At 39.3% G+C, this 21,593-nt stretch overlaps 1 protein-coding gene across 1 annotated transcript; it reads left to right on the top strand.

Moving 5' to 3' along the window:
* The first annotated feature begins 14,172 nt into the window (after window positions 1-14,172).
* LOC113171825 (extracellular calcium-sensing receptor-like) lies at window positions 14,173-18,425 on the top strand. The gene is made up of 6 exons (XM_026374561.1): window positions 14,173-14,354; window positions 14,555-14,852; window positions 15,014-15,808; window positions 15,961-16,188; window positions 16,307-16,430; window positions 17,512-18,425. Exons 2-6 carry the CDS (start codon window positions 14,589-14,591, stop codon window positions 18,423-18,425), a joined length of 2,325 nt encoding a protein of 774 aa, XP_026230346.1. The 5' UTR covers window positions 14,173-14,354; window positions 14,555-14,588.
* Window positions 18,426-21,593: the final 3,168 nt, after the last annotated feature.

Genomic DNA, 21,593 nt, shown 5'->3' on the forward strand with positions numbered 1-21,593 from the left:
TGGTTTTTGATTTTTCCAGTTAGGATCAGAGAGGCTAAGAGTGAGGCTCTCAAATGAATTCAAACTATGTTTAGGTCTGGGGTTGATTAACAAACTTGAGTGGAAGATTGCTGCTACTCCTCCACCCCGACCTGTGCTTCTAGGAACATGATAATTAATATGACTTGAGGGGGTCGACTCATTCAGAGAGACATATTTATCCTGCTGCAGCCAGGTTTCAGTAAGACAAAATAAGTCTATTTGATGGTCAGTTATCAAATCATTTACTAACAGGGATTTAGACGAGAGAGATCTGATATTTAAAAGTCCACATTTGATTGTTGTCTTGTTATTTTGTTCTGAGAGAGGAGTCGTCTTTATTTTTATTAGGTTTTTATGAATTACTCCTCTTGTGTTAGTTTTAGATATAAATAATTTAGGTACTCGGGGAGCAGACACTGTCTCTATGGGGTTATGGTAGTTTTTGGGGGGAGATGGCTGTAGGGAAGCTGCAGAGAGGTGTGTACGACTGCGTCTCTGTGTCCTGGGCTCCACTCTGACATGTCAGGGTTTAGGTCGTCTAATAAACTCTGCCATATTCCTAGAGAGTTGAGACGCACCATCTAAAGTGGGATGGATGCCGTCTCTTCTAATCAGCCCAGGTTTTCTCCAAAAAGTTTTCCAATTGTCTATGTAGCCCACGTTGTTAGCGGGACATCACTTAGACAGCCAGCGATTAAATGACGTCATGCGGCTAAACATGTCGTCACTGGTCAGATTGGGAAGGGGCCCAGAGAAAACTACGGAGTGCGACATCGGTTTAGCAAAGTTACACACCGATTCAACATTAATTTTATTAACTCCTGTGAGAGAAGTACAGGGCATCTTTCTGTCAACTTGAGTGATTTATGACCCTCATGTCATGATTTATGACCCCCACGTGACCCTCGTGACCCCCCCCCCCCCCGTCACAGGTTAATCTCGTGACTAACCTCAGCTCATGTACACTGATACCCCCTCGCCCCATAGTGGTCATGGGGTAATCTCGTGACCCCCCTTGTGCCCACACATGCACCCCCTCGCACCTTGTGACCCCCAGGTCACGGGTTAATCTCGTGACCCCCCCTCGTGCCCACACATGCACCCCCTCGCACCTCGTGACCCCCTCAGGTCACGGGTTAATCTCGTGACTAACCTCAGCTCATGTACACTGATGCCCCCTCGCCCCATAGTGGTCATGGGGTAATCTCGTGACCCCCCTCGTGCCCATACATGCACCCCCTCGCACCTTGTGACCCCCCAGGTCACGGGTTAATCTCGTGACCCCCCTCGTGCCCACACATGCACCCCCTCGCACCTCGTGACCCCCTCAGGTCACGGGTTAATCTCGTGACTAACCTCAGCTCATGTACACTGATGCCCCCTCGCCCCATAGTGGTCATGGGGTAATCTCGTGACCCCCCTCGTGCCCATACATGCACCCCCTCGCACCTTGTGACCCCCCAGGTCACGGGTTAATCTCGTGACCCCCCTCGTGCCCACACATGCACCCCCTCGCACCTCGTGACCCCCTCAGGTCACGGGTTAATCTTGTGACTAACCTCAGCTCATGTACACTGATGCCCCCTCGCCCCATAGTGGTCATGGGGTAATCTCGTGACCCCCCTCGTGCCCATACATGCACCCCCTCGCACCTCGTGACCCCCCTCGTGCACACACGCACTCCCTCGCACCTCGTGACCCCCTCAGGTCACGGGTTAATCTCGTGACTAACCTCAGCTCATGTACACTGATGCCCCCTCGCCCCATAGTGGTCATGGGGTAATCTCGTGACCCCCCTCGTGCCCATACATGCACCCCCTCGCACCTTGTGACCCCCCAGGTCACGGGTTAATCTCGTGACCCCCCTCGTGCCCACACATGCACCCCCTCGCACCTCGTGACCCCCTCAGGTCACGGGTTAATCTTGTGACTAACCTCAGCTCATGTACACTGATGCCCCCTCGCCCCATAGTGGTCATGGGGTAATCTCGTGACCCCCCTCGTGCCCATACATGCACCCCCTCGCACCTCGTGACCCCCCTCGTGCACACACGCACTCCCTCGCACTGCGAGCACGCCCACGCTGAGCCTCCGGCTCACTGGCGCCCCTCATGCACACATGTGGATCCTACATCCCGCTGCTGCTCCGGCACGCTGGCGCCCCTCAGATCTGCATCTTGCAACGCGTGGTAACCATAGGGTATAACTGGCCCCGTCCAGACCTCGTGAGTCGCTTGCCAATCAGAGCTGACCCCGACCGCCCTGTCGTGACGTTTACCAATCAGACTCGAAGCCCTTCCCACACACTCGATACGACGGCCAACCAGAGCCGACCCCGCCCTCACCCGGAAAAGAGGAGCATGTAAGTAGCCGCAGAACACAGGTGAGGGGCAGCAGCGCCACTTTAGACGGTTCTCGTTTCGAGGAGGATCGCCATTTTAATTCAACGTTGACTCTTGGTGAAAAAAACAAAAACAAAGGTAAGTTTTTTTTTTAATTGTTAACCATAAATGTAAAGTTTAATTCTTGTATAAAATAATACTTATATAATGGTGTTAGATCCTGAGTCTCTCTCACGTGCAAGCCGGTGACCTTAACGCTACACTAATCAGACTGTAGATTCACAGGTCAAGATCGTAGACTAGAGTATTTTATCTAAGGTGACAGTCTTTGCCTGAAAAAAGTATTATAAATCGTTATTCTAATCTAATCTATCCTGGCGTTAGGGTGAGTATACTATTTAGATAGTTAGTGTAACTAACATTGCTCAACTTTTTTAACATGGCTAAACTTTACAATCACAACATTAGCTTTGTCTGATAGCTCAATGGAGAAAAAGCAATATTATTATTCTACCAGCCAGCGAGTCACTTTAAGCTAACGGCTGTATGTCTGCAAAATCCTGGAAATTCCAGACGTTAATTTTCATTTTCTAACATATTTTATCCATTTCAGTGGCGACAAGATCAAATTAAGGAATTAAAAAAAATTGAGAACCCTGCAGAGATGGCTGGAAAAAAAAACTACCATATAATGTAAGGCCTCTGAACGACTGTTTAAAATATAAATTTTAAATTCTAGGTCATAAAAACTGGTGCAATATGTGTGTTTTTAACGCTAGGGGCGGTATTCTTGGAGCCCCTTCCTGCGCCTTATTCTGAAGAAAACAGGCTTTTATTTTTTTGCATTCGTCGATTCAGCTTCCTTTCCCGATGGTTGATGGCCGGAGGATGAGACCGGCGCATGGAAACAGCGTCACGTGATGTAATTGATCCCTCTTAATTCCTTTTAGAAAAAAAAAAAAGTTTGTATTCATGTCAACAGATCCTAAACTTTACTCCGCACCTGTGAACATGTTCAGCCTCTTTAAATAATTAGTCACATTGGACTTTTTAATTTATTTATTTATTTTTAATAGATGAAGAACTGAATGTCACATATTTAACTTTTGATGAGCCTGTAGAAGTTGACAAATACACATATCTTTATGTTATGGGTTTTTATTATTATTATTATATATTCTAATACTCTGCAGTAATTCCACTACTGCGTGCTTGCTCTGGAAACTCTAAGCCCTCCATGAGTCTATGTACATTTTCATTGCTGCTTTGTTACTGAACTCTGTTCTTCTCGGGCCCTAATATCTACCCTAAACGATTATTCGACTTTTTATCTGAGAAACAGATCATAGCACATCAAGCGTGTATTGTTCAGTTTTTACTGTTTTATGCTTTGGTTGGTTCAGAGTTCTTACTGTTAGCAGCCATGGCTTATGACAGAAATGTGTCTATATGTAAACCTCTGCTGTATCCAACTGTCATGAGGAAAAGAACTGTCATTGTTTTTTCTGACTGTAGCTCGGCTTCTGACTGCACGTCAGCAAGTGGGATTATCAATACTGAGCGGTTATCAAAAACTCTGGAGCTTCACTCTGAAAGTCATTTTTTTTTTAATAACTCGATTAATAAACTTTTCTGTGTAACTTCAAGAGCAATAACTGTTTAGGTGTGTTCCTTTTGTTAAATGTTGGTGTTTACCTGTAATCTTCTTTTTTTTTTTCTTACACCAGGAATCTTATATGCTATCATAGTTGTGGAGAAGTCAGGGGAAAAAAAAAAGCTGCACAGACCTGTTTAACGCAACTGATTGTTTTAATCAACTATTTTAGTTTGTTCACGTATGAGCTTGTTGCAGTTTGACCGGAATTTCCAAAAACTTTAATAATGAGTTTACGGATGGTTTTGTATAATCCTCTTTTTATTCCAATAATATATGGACTGAAAATGAAAGAAACTTCTAAACATCTCAAAAAGATTTTTGTTTTAATCAACTATTTTAGTTTGTTCACGTATGAGCTTGTTGCAGTTTGACCGGAATATGAATTTACAAAAAACTGTACGTTTGATAATGAGTTTACAGTTAGTTTTGTATAATCCTCTTTTTTTTTTTTTTTTTTCCAAATGATATATGGATTGAAAGTGAAATAATTCTTCTAAACATCTCAAAGGTTTTTCGGTCAGGACAAAGTGACCTAATGTTGTTGTTACTACTAATATTTGCAATTAACAATTATGTACATATGTTGTCCACTTAGTAGATTGTCTAGCAAGGCTCATCTTTTAGCTCTCATAAACTTAGATTGTCACTAGTGACTGATCACATTTTCTCCATTGTCTTCATTCTTTCTTTTTCTTTTTTTTTTTTTTTTTGTTTTGTTCAGTGAATCACAGGTTTCAATATTATTAAATTTTCTTTTAGCACCATAGTAATGAGATTAAATTTGGTCAGCCAGTTAACACAAAATACGCTCCAAGAGGTTCTGTTCATAGATTAGAGCTCATTTGTCAATCTGTGCAATTAAACATCAAAATCTAAAAACCTAAGGCTCTAAAATATTTTTGAATTTTCTGATCATACATTTCTAGATCATTGTTTCTGCATGCACTGAGAAAGTTAAAAATAACTACAATTAGCACATGACATCACATTATACAGCTTGTAGTTTTACTTTTGAAGAAGAATTTCTTTTAAATTTGCACTAAAACACTGCATATACGGAACCTAAATATTAAACTGTAATTTGTTTTCATATCCTGCTCGATTACTTTGTGATTCTTGACATTTTTGTTTTTTGTGAAAATGATAAATCAAACATATTTATGTATGCTGTATGGACATTTACAGTTTACCTTGATGAGGGTAGCACTACTTTTTCAGGAATGTATTTTGCTCAACCTTTTAAAGCAGAACCGAGATATGCAGTATGCAAACATATACTAATGATTTAGTCAAGTGCCGTGTGTGTTTCTACCTCTCGGTTCTCTGATTTGGACACAACTCTCATTCACACTGAATAATGAAGAATCCAACCATACTGTTCTACTTTGCTTCATGAGGCAGTTCAACAGTTGAAAAGCTGAGCACCAAGATGTCTGTATTAACCATGTTTGAAACCACCCATTGAGGTCAAGAATATAATGTTCACTATGAAGGAACATAACATAACGTAATAATAATAATATCACTAATAAATGGCTAGAAACCCACATGGCCTATAACAGATATGGGTCTATATGTAAACCTCAGCAGTACCCAACTATCATGAGAAAAAGAAGTGTCATTATCTTTCTGGCTTTAGCAGGGCTTCTGCTTGCCCTTCAGATTGTAGCATTAACAATAACGATCTCTCATCAAAAACTCGATAGCTTCACCCTGAATTTTTTTTTTTTTTTTTTTTTTTTTTTCTAATAACACAATATACAAACTTTTCGGTGTAACTTCAAGAGCAATAACTGTTTGTGGGGGATTGATTTTAGTAGATTCTGTTGGGTTCCTGTAATCTTCATCATTTTTTACCTACACCAGGATTCTTATAATATTTTATTATAGTTGTAGGGAGGTCATGAAAAAAAAACTGCACAGACCTGTTTAACGCAACTGATTGTTTTAATCAACTATTTTAGTTTGTTCACGTATGAGCTTGTTGCAGTTTGACCGGAATTTCCAAAAACTTTAATAATGAGTTTACGGATGGTTTTGTATAATCCTCTTTTTATCCAATAATATATGGACTGAAAATGAAAGAAACTTCTAAACATCTCAAAAAAGATTTTTGTTTTAATCAACTATTTTAGTTTGTTCACGTATGAGCTTGTTGCAGTTTGACCGGAATATGAATTTACAAAAACTGTATGTTTGATAATGAGTTTACAGTTAGTTTTGTATAATCCTCTTTTTATATGGACTGAAAATGAAAGAAACTTCTAAACATCTCAAAAGGTTTTTCTGTCGACATATAATAAGATAGTTATTTTTTCTTCTGTAGGAAGAATGCAAAGATGTGATTTGTTTGTTCTATGTAAAGTACTTATTGTCAGCAATGACACAGGTCCCAACAAAAAGTTAAATGAGAATAGCTAAGATGCAGCAAAGACCTTTAGCAGCTTCAACAATTCAATGATTGATCTTTTACATTTTTTACAAAGTAGAAAATGTTTGTCTTGTGAGTTTCACTCAGTTTTTAAAAAGAAATTTTAAGTATTGTGTTTTACTTTTTGAGTTTCAATTAAGCAAAACTTGAAGTTAGAGTGGAGTGCATACAACTTTTTTAACATGTATACTTTACTTGAAAAATCTATTACTGAGCAACTAATAATTTTTTTTGTTACATGTAATCAATATACAAGAGTTAACTATACTTAAATTAGTTGTGTATTCTGGACTTAAAATAACAAGTTAAAAAACAATGTTAAAAAGCAGTATTTAGAACTTAAAAAGTCAAGTTAGTATCAATTAAAACTAATTTGTAGAACTCACTTAATAACCTTTGTTTTTTGGACTTATAAAAAACAAGTTATGTTAAGTCAAAATGTCTTATGTAATCAGTTTCAACTAATTTTTTTAGCTCTATTAACTTATCGGGTTTTACAGTGTATGATATGTTTTAATATGACCTAGAACTGTTTGGTTATTGATAAAGTGGAAGTAAAATATACAAGGTAATGTAAGAATATGAGCTCAAACATACAAACAAAACAAAACAAAAAAGAATAGTTTCAAGCAAAAACTAAAAGTCCTGCAGATTACTGATCTCAACATAATGGAGACATTTAAATGTAAACTGTCTGATTTGTATTACTGTACAACTTCGGTATTTGTGCAGTTACATTTAAAGCCTTTTTTTTTCTTTTTTTCTTTTTTAAATCTGAGTGAAACTCACAAGACAAACATTTTCTACTTTGTAAAAAATGTAAAAGATCAATCATTGAATTGTTGAAGCTGCTAAAGGTCTTTGCTGCATCTTAGCTATTCTCATTTAACTTTTTGTTGGGACCTGTGTCATTGCTGACAATAAGTACTTTACATAGAACAAACAAATCACATCTTTGCATTCTTCCTACAGAAGAAAAAATAACTATCTTATTATATGTCGACAGAAAAACCTTTTGAGATGTTTAGAAGTTTCTTTCATTTTCAGTCCATATAAAAAGAGGATTATACAAAACTAACTGTAAACTCATTATCAAACATACAGTTTTTGTAAATTCATATTCCGGTCAAACTGCAACAAGCTCATACGTGAACAAACTAAAATAGTTGATTAAAACAAAAATCTTTTTTGAGATGTTTAGAAGTTTCTTTCATTTTCAGTCCATATATTATTGGATAAAAAGAGGATTATACAAAACCATCCGTAAACTCATTATTAAAGTTTTTGGAAATTCAGGTCAAACTGCAACAAGCTCATACGTGAACAAACTAAAATAGTTGATTAAAACAATCAGTTGCGTTAAACAGGTCTGTGCAGTTTTTTTTTCATGACCTCCCTACAACTATAATAAAATATTATAAGAATCCTGGTGTAGGTAAAAAATGATGAAGATTACAGGAACCCAACAGAATCTACTAAAATCAATCCCCCACAAACAGTTATTGCTCTTGAAGTTACACCGAAAAGTTTGTATATTGTGTTATTAGAAAAAAAAAAAAAAAAAAAAAATTCAGGGTGAAGCTATCGAGTTTTTGATGAGAGATCGTTATTGTTAATGCTACAATCTGAAGGGCAAGCAGAAGCCCTGCTAAAGCCAGAAAGATAATGACACTTCTTTTTCTCATGATAGTTGGGTACTGCTGAGGTTTACATATAGACCCATATCTGTTATAGGCCATGTGGGTTTCTAGCCATTTATTAGTGATATTATTATTATTACGTTATGTTATGTTCCTTCATAGTGAACATTATATTCTTGACCTCAATGGGTGGTTTCAAACATGGTTAATACAGACATCTTGGTGCTCAGCTGTGCAACTGTTGAACTGCCTCATGACGCAAAGTAGAACAGTATGGTTAGATTCTTCATTATTCAGTGTGAATGAGAGTCGTGTCCAAATCAGAGAACCGAGAGGTAGAAACACACACGGCACTTGACTAAATCATTAGTATATGTTTGCATACTGCTTATCTCGGTTCTGCTTTAAAAGGTTGAGCAAAATACATTCCTGAAAAAGTAGTGCTACCCTCATCAAGGTAAACTGTAAATGTCCATACAGCATACATAAATACGTTTGATTTATCATTTTCACAAAAAAACAAAAAATGTCCAGAATCACAAAGTAATTGAGCAGGATATGAAAACAAATTACAGTTTAATATTTAGGTTCCGTATATGTAGTGTTTTAGTGTAAATTTAAAAGAAATTCTTCTTCAAAAGTAAAACTACAAGCTGTATAATGTGATGTCATGTGCTAATTGTAGTTAATTTTAACTTTCTCAGTGCATGCAGAAACAATGATCTAGAAATGTATGATCAGAAAAATCAAAAATATTTCAGTGCCTTAGGTTTTTAGATTTTGATGTTTAATTGCACAGATTGACAAATGAGCTCTAATCTATGAACAGAACCTCTTGGAGCGTATTTTGTGTTAACTGGCTGACCAAATTTAATCTCATTACTATGGTGCTAAAAGAAAATTTAATAATATTGAAACCTGTGATTCACTGAACAAAACAAAAAAAAAAAAAAAAAAAAGAAAAAGAAAGAATGAAGACAATGGAGAAAATGTGATCAGTCACTAGTGACAATCTAAGTTTATGAGAGCTAAAAGATGAGCCTTGCTAGACAATCTACTAAGTGGACAACATATGTACATAATTGTTAATTGCAAATATTAGTAGTAACAACAACATTAGGTCACTTTGTCCTGACCGAAAAACCTTTTGAGATGTTTAGAAGAATTATTTCACTTTCAGTCCATATATCATTTGGAAAAAAAAAAAAAAAAAAAGAGGATTATACAAAACTAACTGTAAACTCATTATCAAACGTACAGTTTTTTGTAAATTCATATTCCGGTCAAACTGCAACAAGCTCATACGTGAACAAACTAAAATAGTTGATTAAAACAAAAATCTTTTTGAGATGTTTAGAAGTTTCTTTCATTTTCAGTCCATATATTATTGGAATAAAAAGAGGATTATACAAAACCATCCGTAAACTCATTATTAAAGTTTTTGGAAATTCCGGTCAAACTGCAACAAGCTCATACGTGAACAAACTAAAATAGTTGATTAAAACAATCAGTTGCGTTAAACAGGTCTGTGCAGCTTTTTTTTTTTCCCTGACTTCTCCACAACTATGATAGCATATAAGATTCCTGGTGTAAGAAAAAAAAAAGAAGATTACAGGTAAACACCAACATTTAACAAAAGGAACACACCTAAACAGTTATTGCTCTTGAAGTTACACAGAAAAGTTTATTAATCGAGTTATTAAAAAAAAATGACTTTCAGAGTGAAGCTCCAGAGTTTTTGATAACCGCTCAGTGTTGATAATCCCACTTGCTGACGTGCAGTCAGAAGCCGAGCTACAGTCAGAAAAAAACAATGACAGTTCTTTTCCTCATGACAGTTGGATACAGCAGAGGTTTACATATAGACACATTTCTGTCATAAGCCATGGCTGCTAACAGTAAGAACTCTGAACCAACCAAAGCATAAAACAGTAAAAACTGAACAATACACGCTTGATGTGCTATGATCTGTTTCTCAGATAAAAAGTCGAATAATCGTTTAGGGTAGATATTAGGGCCCGAGAAGAACAGAGTTCAGTAACAAAGCAGCAATGAAAATGTACATAGACTCATGGAGGGCTTAGAGTTTCCAGAGCAAGCACGCAGTAGTGGAATTACTGCAGAGTATTAGAATATATAATAATAATAATAATAAAAACCCATAACATAAAGATATGTGTATTTGTCAACTTCTACAGGCTCATCAAAAGTTAAATATGTGACATTCAGTTCTTCATCTATTACAAATAAATAAATAAATAAAAAAGTCCAATGTGACTAATTATTTAAAGAGGCTGAACATGTTCACAGGTGCGGAGTAAAGTTTAGGATCTGTTGACATGAATACAAACTTTTTTTTTTTTCTAAAAGGAATTAAGAGGGATCAATTACATCACGTGACGCTGTTTCCATGCGCCGGTCTCATCCTCCGGCCATCAACCATCGGGAAAGGAAGCTGAATCGACGAATGCAAAAAAAATAAAAGCCTGTTTTCTTCAGAATAAGGCGCAGGAAGGGGCTCCACGAATACCGCCCCTAGCGTTAAAAACACACGTATTGCCCCAGTTTTTATGACCTAGAATTAAAAATTTATATTTTAAGCAGTCGTTCAGAGGCCTTACATTATATGGTAGTTTTTTTTTCCAGCCATCTCTGCAGGGTTCTCAATTTTTTTTAATTCCTTAATTTGATCTTGTCGCCACTGAAATGGATAAAATATGTTAGAAAATGAAAATTAACGTCTGGAATTTCCAGGATTTTGCAGACATACAGCCGTTAGCTTAAAGTGACTCGCTGGCTGGTAGAATAATAATATTGCTTTTTCTCCATTGAGCTATCAGACAAAGCTAATGTTGTGATTGTAAAGTTTAGCCATGTTAAAAAAGTTGAGCAATGTTAGTTACACTAACTATCTAAATAGTATACTCACCCTAACGATAGGTTAGAATAGATTAGAATAACGATTTATAATACTTTTTTCAGGCAAAGACTGTCACCTTAGATAAAATACTCTAGTCTACGATCTTGACCTGTGAATCTACAGTCTGATTAGTGTAGCGTTAAGGTCACCGGCTTGCACGTGAGAGAGACTCAGGATCTAACACCATTATATAAGTATTATTTTATACAAGAATTAAACTTTACATTTATGGTTAACAATTAAAAAAAAAACTTACCTTTGTTTTTGTTTTTTTTCACCAAGAGTCAACGTTGAATTAAAATGGCGATCCTCCTCGAAACGAGAACCGTCTAAAGTGGCGCTGCTGCCCCTCACCTGTGTTCTGCGGCTACTTACATGCTCCTCTTTTCCGGGTGAGGGCGGGGTCGGCTCTGGTTGGCCGTCGTATCGAGTGTGTGGGAAGGGCTTCGAGTCTGATTGGTAAACGTCACGACAGGGCGGTCGGGGTCAGCTCTGATTGGCAAGCGACTCATGAGGTCTGGACGGGGCCAGTTATACCCTATGGCTACCACGCGTTGCAAGATGCAGATCTGAGGGGCGCCAGCGTGCCGGAGCAGCAGCGGGATGTAGGATCCACATGTGTGCATGAGGGGCGCCAGTGAGCCGGAGGCTCAGCGTGGGCGTGCTCGCAGTGCGAGGGAGTGCGTGTGTGCACGAGGGGGGTCACGAGGTGCGAGGGGGTGCATGTATGGGCACGAGGGGGGTCACGAGATTACCCCATGACCACTATGGGGCGAGGGGGCATCAGTGTACATGAGCTGAGGTTAGTCACAAGATTAACCCGTGACCTGAGGGGGTCACGAGGTGCGAGGGGGTGCATGTGTGGGCACGAGGGGGGTCACGAGATTAACCCGTGACCTGGGGGGTCACAAGGTGCGAGGGGGTGCATGTATGGGCACGAGGGGGGTCACGAGATTACCCCATGACCACTATGGGGCGAGGGGGCATCAGTGTACATGAGCTGAGGTTAGTCACGAGATTAACCCGTGACCTGAGGGGGTCACGAGGTGCGAGGGGGTGCATGTGTGGGCACGAGGGGGGTCACGAGATTAACCCGTGACCTGGGGGTCACAAGGTGCGAGGGGGTGCATGTGTGGGCACAAGGGGGGTCACGAGATTACCCCATGACCACTATGGGGCGAGGGGGTATCAGTGTACATGAGCTGAGGTTAGTCACGAGATTAACCTGTGACGGGGGGGGGGGGGGTCACGAGGGTCACGTGGGGGTCATAAATCATGACATGAGGGTCATAAATCACTCAAGTTGACAGAAAGATGCCCTGTACTTCTCTCCTGTGTGAATTATTATCTTACTATATTTACGTTTATCCTTACTCAGGAGTTTCAAATAGGACTCGACGTCGCCCGCTCTGGCCCCGGGAATACACTTGACTATGGCCGCTGGAATCTCTAACTTCACATTTCTCACTATAGAGCTGCCAATAACCAGAGTGGGTTTCTCAGCGGGTGTGTCGCTGAGTGGGGAAAATCTGTTTGAAACGTGAACCTGGTCGTGGTGAACCTTGGGCGAGTGTCTAGGGTTATGCTTCCTACGAACCGTCACCCAGCCGGCCTGACTTCCCGGCTGCTCGGGAACTGCCGGGGGACAGCTAACAGGAGCTATGCTAGCTGGCTCCACACCGGCTACCGGGACCTGGCCAGCTGGCTTGTTTTCCACGGTGCGGAGCCGAGTCTCCAAATCACTCAGCCTCGCCTCCAAAGCTGCAAATAAACTACATTTATTACAAATCCCCTTCTCACTAAAGGAGGCCGAGGAGAAGCTAAACATGTGACAAACCGAGCAAGAGAGAGCAGGAGAAGAAGAAGAGGGAGAAGAAGAAGAGGGAGAAGCAGCCATGGCTAAAAGGGTTTAGCTAGCAGACCTCACAACACAAGAAAACAAGAGTATTAAGTATTATGAATGGTCCTTAAGCAACACAGGTGTATGTTATAACTCTTACGCCAGTAGTGCTTTTCGCAAACACTATGAATTTAGCTTAAAGTTTGTTAAATTTAGCGAAACAAACAGAGCAACTGAATAGCGAGTCAGCGTCGACAACAGGAAGAGATACGATACGCCTACCGTAGGAGGAGCAGCAGGTCAGCCAGTCAGTCCTGGCTCTAGATATCAATACTTTTCTGCTACATCAAGAAGTTATTTTTCCTTCTGCATCATACAGTAAGTGTTCATAACCGTGGCCTGGAGGTGCTCAAGGCTGTGCCAAATTACCTCAGCCCCTCTAGTTCAATCCACTAGGTCCATGTCTCTAGGTCAGATCCTTCTGTTATATTTTGCATGATTTGAGGGCTTTAATGCAAAGCAAGAGATAGGGTTTAGTGTTGTAATGTAGTTTTTCATGGAAACAGACAAAAACAAAATGACTTTAAAGTGACAAAGTGAAACAACAGAAAATGCCTCCTAGAAGAGGATAAAACATAAAACCAAAACAAAATATGTATATAACTAATAATAGACCAGGGTAGGACAGACAACACTGCCAGGAAGAAGAACAACTTTACTCCATAATTAATAGGCAAGTGTGAGAAAAACAAGGAAGTGGTAAATCTAACAATCCAAAGTAGATGTTTAGATGAGTGAAACTTAAATGCTAAAGTTTAGTGGAGGAAACAATAACAAGACTAAACATGGAAACATGAGCAGGAAATGACATAAAAACACAAAGGTGTTGAGAACATGCATGGACAGCAACATTATCAGCACAGAGGTCAAACCAAGGCAACCAGATTTTTGGGGTCAAGGTACCTTGATGCTGGAATGAGTTGCTGGAAGAAATTTGACTGCCTCCGTTTCAATTTTTAAATGAAGATTACTTAGAATATACTTTATTGAATGGTTTGTTATTGTTTTATTTAACGACTACTACTAATAATTTTCTCAGTGTTGTTAGAGTTATAGGCATACAGCCCCAACATGATTTCTTTGTACACTTCCTTTACACCGCCCATTTTTTTTCCAGTGCTCTACAATGTATATGTACCTAGAAAATTGTTTGAACTACATTAAGGTACATGGGACTCCAATCAGTGGTTTACTTCTCTAGCACAGTATGACGTCCACACAGACATGGTTGGAGCAGGGTTGGACAAATTTACAGCTGTTGATTTTAGTGGTATCGCTCTCTCAGGCAGGTGAGATAGTGTGTAGACAGAGAGGAGATCCAGAGAACCCCCAGCTATTTAAAGATGGCAACATTATTTTAGGGGGAATCTTCTCTTTCCACAGCAGCTGGAAGGACAGACAGGAAACCTACACACACAAACCACTGCCACTGCAATGCACCAGGTACAGAAATATAACAGGTATAAAAGTTTTACCAAACCAAAGTATAAAAATTGAAATGTATTTTCTCAATTTTGACATTTAAAATCTGTTTTATTGTGTGCGTTGATACTAGTAAATACTTTTACTAGTATGAATTTACTATTAAATGTAATTTCTATTTGTTTCTGCTGCTAGTACAAATATTTAAAATTGTGTAAAAGTTTGAATTTCAGAGAGTTCCAGTTTGCCCAGGTTATGCTTTTTGCCATTGAAGAGATCAATAACAGAACAGACCTACTACCTGGCATGTCTCTGGGATATGAACTGTATGATACATGTGGCTCTGTTGCCAGAAGTGTGAAGGTTGCACTGGCCTTAGCTAATGGTAATGAAGCTGTGACTGCACCATCTGAGGCTCCATGTACCAGACCTGCACAAGTGCAGGCAGTTATGGGGGAAACGTCGTCCTCTATTTGCTTGGGTGTAGCTACTGTCATTGGGCCTTTTCATATCCCACTGGTGGGTAAGATTATAAAAATTATATTTATAGCTATTATTATCATTATTATTATTATTATTATTTGTGGGCTTTGTATTCAGTGGATTTTCCAACTAATAAGAACACCTGCTACTTTGTGACTATTTTATATTTGAATTTTTTAACTTCATTTATCTTTTAGATCAGTCACTCTGCCACCTGTGCTTGTCTCAGTGACAAAACCAAGTACCCATCCTTCCTCAGAACCGTACCCAGTGACTACTATCAAAGTAGAGCCTTAGCGCAGATCGTCAAGCACTTTGGTTGGACTTGGGTTGGAGCTATAAGAAGCAATAATGATTATGGCAATAACGGCATGGCTACATTCATAGAAACTGCACAGCAACTGGGAATCTGTCTGGAATATTCTGTATCTTTCTTTAGAACAGATCCACCAAACAAAATACAAAATATAATCGACATTATCAAGCTTTCAACTTCCAAGGTGATTGTTGCTTTCCTGACCTTCCCAGATATGGATGTTCTAATATATCAGTTGTCTCTGAACAACTTAACTGGGTACCAGTGGGTAGGCACTGAGGGCTGGATCATTGATTCCCAAATTGCAGAAATGGATAAGAATCACATTCTGAATGGTGCCATAGGTTTGGCCATCCCCAAAGCACATGTCAGTGGCATGAAAGAATTCATAATAAATGTCAAGCCTCTCAGTTCAATGGGTAATAACATGTTTACAGAGTTCTGGGAGGCATTATTTAACTGTAACTTCAACCAGTCAAATTCCTCAGCAGAGAATCACAAAGAATGTACTGGACATGAAGATGTGAGTGGATTACAACACAGCTTCACTGATATGTCACTTATGCCCATATTTAATAATCTTTATAAAGGAGTGTATGCTGTGGCTCATGCACTTCACAGTATTCTTGGCTGTAATGAAACATGTAATTCCAAGATGACATTAGATCCATTTACTGTGAGTGTATACTTAACTTTTTAAACTTTATTTTTGCTAAAAATATTTATGATTTTAGAAAAAGAAATGGCTACCATCTTTCTATCATGCTATTGATCCAACACACCCGCACTATGTTTGACAGTTAACTAAATTATTACATATCATTTTAGATTTTGCAGCACATTCAAAAAATTAATTTCAAAACAAAGGAAGGGGATGAAGTTTACTTTAATGAGAATGGAGACCCACCAGCAAAGTATGAAATTATAAACTGGCAGCGAAGAGAAAATGGTGTTGTGGACTTTGTCACAGTTGGTCTTTATGATGCATCTTTACCTGCAGACAAACAGCTGAGTCTCCAAAATAAGTCTTTAGTTTGGGCACAGAACTCAAAACAGGTAAGTTATTATATCACCACTGTAGGTCTTAATAATACAAATTGAATCAAAATTAAGATAACAGCTCTTCCATTTGAGTGCAGATATATTTTTCTTATAGTGATGTTTTGTGATGCAGGTTCCTGTGTCAGTTTGCAGTGAGAAATGTCCTCCAGGAACTCGTAAGGTTCTCCAGAAAGGAAAGCCTGTCTGCTGCTATGACTGTATAAGATGTGCAGAGGGAGAAATAAGCAACATTTCAGGTCTAGTAATACTTAATGCAAGGTTTTCCACTTAAGCGAAGCACGAAAATATCTTATTTTTATGCCAATATTAGGAAAAGATTGTTTTTTTTACTAATTTAAAATCAAGATTAAAAACATATATAACTTTTAAGCAACATTATAGGTCAAGTCAATAAGATTTCCCCGTGAAGCACGAAACAGTCAATTTTTTGTATATACCATATGTTTATAGTTATGTAGAAGAAAAGGCAGGCTGATGAAGGTTGTATTATCAGCTTCATGTATGTCAATACAAGCACTGTATGCACTGCATTCATCAAAGAAAAAACACAGAGCCCAGATCTCATAATTATGACTTAGTATCTCATAATTTTGAGATCCAGATGTCATACTTAGGAGCTACTAAATCATAATTACATTAATTACACAATCTGAATCTTGTGATAATGCCATACAAAGTCATATTTATGAGAGCCGCATTTTATGCAAAAAATTCAGAAATGATGAGGGAACAGTTAATTATCTCTCTAAGAGGCCAGGGGCTGCCATATTTTATCAGTTTTTGTTGTTGTTGTTGTTGTTGTTTTGCACAGAATAGTGATTTCACATTCATGAACATATAAGTCTTAACTAATTGACCGTAATTGAGAATACATTTCTGTGCCCTAATTTCACTTTCACCTCCTTCAAATTCACTGCTCTGTTCTTTACTCAAACATTACAAATTAGCCAGTCACGAGAGGTAGAAGTTGCCATTAATGATTTTTTAATTGCTGTCAGCAAGTGCACATTGACCCCTCCTACCTGGCTCAAGAAGAGACCAGTGGCCGAGCAAGCTAAACAGTGAATGGACAGCAATGTTAGAGAGAACAGAAGAATATATCAGAAATAAAATGTTATTTTCTGACTTACAATTCACAGTTGGTATGTTATAAACAATTGTGGTTTATGAATAATGATAAGGCCATGTAGTTGTCATACAATTATCCGCATAGCACCTGGTAACAGTGTACTGTCGGTCTTATATGTGCAAATAGTGATGCAAGGAGTAACCAAATTACTCAGCAATATTAACACCTGCTTTATTATTACTTGTCAGATTTTATCACCTGTGTGCGATGTCAGCCTGAATTCTGGTCCAATGACAGAAGAGATACCTGTGTAAAGAAGGAAGCAGAGTTTCTATCATTTGAAGAAATTATGGGAGCACTGCTCACTGCAGCATCTTTATTTGGAACATGCATGACTGCTGTTGTAGCATTCATCTTCTTCAGATACAGGAAAACTCCTATTGTCAGGGCCAACAACTCTGAGCTGAGCTTCCTGCTGCTCTTCTCCTTGACTCTGTGTTTCCTGTGTTCTCTGACCTTTATCGGCCGACCCTCTGAGTGGTCCTGCATGCTGAGACACACAGCATTCGGCATCACCTTTGTCCTCTGCATCTCTTGTGTTCTGGGGAAAACTATGGTGGTGTTAATGGCCTTCAGGGCTTCACTTCCAGGCAGTAATGTGATGAAATGGTTTGGACCAACACAGCAGAGACTCAGTGTTCTGGCTTTCACTCTCATCCAGGTTGTAATATGTATCCTCTGGTTAACAATTTCTCCTCCTTTTCCATTTAAGAACTTTAAAGAAATCAAAGACAAAATCATCTTAGAATGTGCTCTGGGTTCAACTGTAGGATTTTGGGCTGTTCTTGGGTACATAGGCCTTCTGGCCTCTTTCTGTTTCATTCTTGCTTTTCTGGCTCGGAAACTACCTGATAACTTCAATGAGGCCAAATTTATCACCTTCAGCATGTTGATCTTCTGTGCAGTGTGGATCACGTTTATTCCAGCTTATGTCAGCTCTCCTGGGAAGTTCAGTGTTGCTGTAGAGATATTTGCTATTCTGGCCTCCAGTTTTGGACTGTTAATTTGTATTTTCATTCCAAAATGTTATATTATCTTACTGAAACAGGAGAAGAATACAAAAGAGAATCTGATGGGGAAAGGAGCATCGAAGACAACCTGACATATTAGTTTTTGCACATTATTATAATAATATTATAATTATGATAATATAACACATAATATATATATTTTTTATACCAGTCATCATATCATTTAAATATTCAATTAAGTACAAATAAATGCACAGGTTTATTAATGCAATCAGTGATTAAATCTACGTGCTTCAAATTATTATATTATTATTATTATTATTGGCTTGTTTATTTTTCTGTATTTGAGATTTAAGGATAAAGACAGAATAATTTGGTCTATTTCCACTCAATCTTACTCAAATTTCAGATCATTTCAATATCTAGCAATTAATTTTGGCAGAAATGTGATGTAATGATGAGTAGTGGATAACAATGTGACAGTGGCAGGCAGACAAAGACAGCAGGCAATTCCAGAGTCTCAGTTCAGAGCAAAATGTGTTACCTGGTAAAAGATGCAGAATCATCCACGTTTCCTACGTATGCAGGAAGTAAACCAACATTAAGACGGGGACAGTCACTGCATACCCTATGTCGATGCAGGTTTTGTGTTGTATTGAAGGTCTGGCTGGGAAGACGAGAACTTCTGTCTTGGAGAGGTTGAGTTGAAGATGCCAGCTGATGGTTGTCGCCTTATTAGTAAAGAAGGTGACAAAGTCGTCCGCAGGTAGAGAGGTGGGTGGGGGAGGTTAAGGCAGGTAGATAAGGTGGACATAGAGTGAGGTCCAAGGTTGGGTTCCAAATTTTAAATCACAGAGTATGATAACAAGAAACAACGAGTGGACAGTGGCTTTGACTCAGTGGCACAATCTGGCAAAAGCTGTATAATTGCAGACCTGCTTGCAAAGAAAACCAGGAAGCACAGGTCAGCAGCAGTTAGAGATCATCAGTTCTATTTAATTTATCTAATCATCAGTTTTATATTTGTGAAACATTTTAACAACTTCAGAAAAATTAAAAGAAAATCTCTGAATCCACCGGCTCATATAGCTGGGGGAGGAGCCAACACAATTATGACTTCCTGCTATAAAAGGGTCCAAAGACCACCCACACAAGGCAGGAACTTTCCTTTCACAAAGTTCAACAAGGAATTACATTCAAGATTTGCTCCCAATTCCCCGACCAACCAACCAACAACCCTTAGATCAATTCAATAGCATGGAAAATCTAAAACAGAGAACAATATTAGAACAAATCATTGAACACATGGGGCATGAGAATGAGCATCAGCAGCCAGGTTTTCAGTGCCTCTCATGTGCTTCATATCCAAATTAGTGTATGTCCAGTTCAGGTTACTTCATCTTGCTCTACAACTCTCAAAAAATATACTGTAACAGTGGCTCTGCCCAACTCATGTTTGACTAAGTTTAAGGTTAGGAGTGCCCAAACCAATCTCTCAAAAAATATTTCCCATGTCCCAAAAAATCCCTAAATCATCCAAATAAACTGCACTGCCCAGCAAATAAGAAACAACCTTAATCATTAACCTTTGAAATGTGTGTGCACTGCACATTTAGAAAGTGGCACCTGCCAATAACCCTTAACACTTTGACTTGCATTGCAACTGCGTGACTGACCTTTTTTTTTCGCTGCCATATAGCTGTAGTAAAAAGTCTTAAAACTTATCTTTGGCTGTTTATCCTCATTCACTTCATTGAGTAGTGTATGTAACACTGATTATATCCACTGGGTGGCGCTGCTGAAGGCACTTAAAAAAAAGTGGCTCTGTATATCTATGATTCTTCAGAAAATGTGGTTGAGTGCTTGATTAACTTGCCAGTGTAAACCGCCCAGCTCAAGTTGCTATTTTCTCATTTTTTATCTTGTCACGGTCTCCAGCATTTCACTTCCTGTTCTGACAATATATGGTCTGATTGAGCTCTCTGTCTGCGCCTCTACATCTAATTACCAGATCAGTTTCACCTGCTCCCTCCCTCCAGCAGCCCTTTGTTCCCCGCTAGATTGTCTGCATTCTTCCTTCCAGTGATTCTTCTGCCCACCTATTACCGACCTGTACCGATCTTTTGACCACTGATTCTCTGTCTGACCCATCCTTTAAGTCTAACCTTCTCTAACCTGTTTTCTGTCTCTGTGAATAACCCTGTTTTGAATTGTGAATTTTGGATTTGTTTGCCTCTCTCTCTCTCTGACTTTTCTCTGACTCTTTTATTGTTCTGGATTTCTGGACCCTCTGTCTGCCTCTGGCTTTGCATGGACACGGACCCCCTCGCAGAACTTGCCTCGGCTGGTTTTCCAGCAACCCAGCTTACACCAGCTGCCCTTACTCCCTACGGCAGCGGTCACTAACAGGTGTACCGTGGTCTGTATCCAGACCCAGAATCTGTCTCATACGGACCCGGAGCTACAGACCAAACCAAACTCTTTGATTCCAAACCTAGCGGGGCACCTTAATTTTAACCAACGTAGCTATTGTGATCCTTACGGTACTTATTTAGTGGACGTGAGAACGCATTGGCCAATTGAATGCGAGCTAAGCTAAGAAAGTTGAGAAAAGGACAGGTGAGACTGAAAAAGGAAGAGATAAATATAAAAATGTCCAAAAAGAGAAAAGTGGACAGTGAAAATCGAGTTTTTAATCCAGTATGAACAGACTCCTTTCTGTTCATATTACCCACTAAACCAGTGTGTCTGATATGTTCAGAAACTGTGGCTCTTATTAAAAGTGCCAATGTCAAACAGCATTATGTGACAAAACACACAGTTAGACAAAGGCCATCTTCTGCCACAGGTTGACTCCATTCCAGGTCATCTATGGTTACTAGCCGCCTCTTTTTGAGGTCCAGGAATGGGAGTCTTCTGTGCCATCTGCCCAAGCCTGCTTCCATTGCTGCCACCTCGCCTGAAGGAGAGCCAGAGCCACCCTTCTTCAGACTGTGAGTAACTATGTAGCATGGTCTAACAAACTTTGCTCCTCTGCTCCTGTCTAAAAACTAGGTCAACTTGTTTGGCTCTGCAGCCCTTTGTTCCCTGCCACACTGTCTAAAACACTCTATTCCCAGTCTGACTTATTGCTGGCTATGCCAATTTTAAGGTCCTGCTCCGGTCGTCCAGGGACCAGACAGCCCCTAACAGCGGGCCTCTGGGTCCTGTACTCACAAGTTCAGCTCAGAGTGGCTTCTCCACATCGAGAAGGGTTAGCTGAGGTGGCTTGGGCATCTGTTTCTGACGCCCCCAGGAAG

The sequence above is a fragment of the Anabas testudineus genome, chromosome 13, assembly GCF_900324465.2.
Source record: "Anabas testudineus chromosome 13, fAnaTes1.2, whole genome shotgun sequence".
Lineage (NCBI taxonomy): Eukaryota > Metazoa > Chordata > Actinopteri > Anabantiformes > Anabantidae > Anabas > Anabas testudineus.

Coding starts and splice junctions, on each gene's coding strand:
- LOC113171825 (XM_026374561.1), top strand. CDS start 14,589: ATGCTTTTTGCCATTGAAGAGATCAATAACAGAACAGACCTACTACCT. Junction 14,853..15,013: donor GGCCTTTTCATATCCCACTG/GTGGGTAAGATT, acceptor TTTATCTTTTAG/ATCAGTCACTCTGCCACCTG. Junction 15,809..15,960: donor TGACATTAGATCCATTTACT/GTGAGTGTATAC, acceptor ATATCATTTTAG/ATTTTGCAGCACATTCAAAA.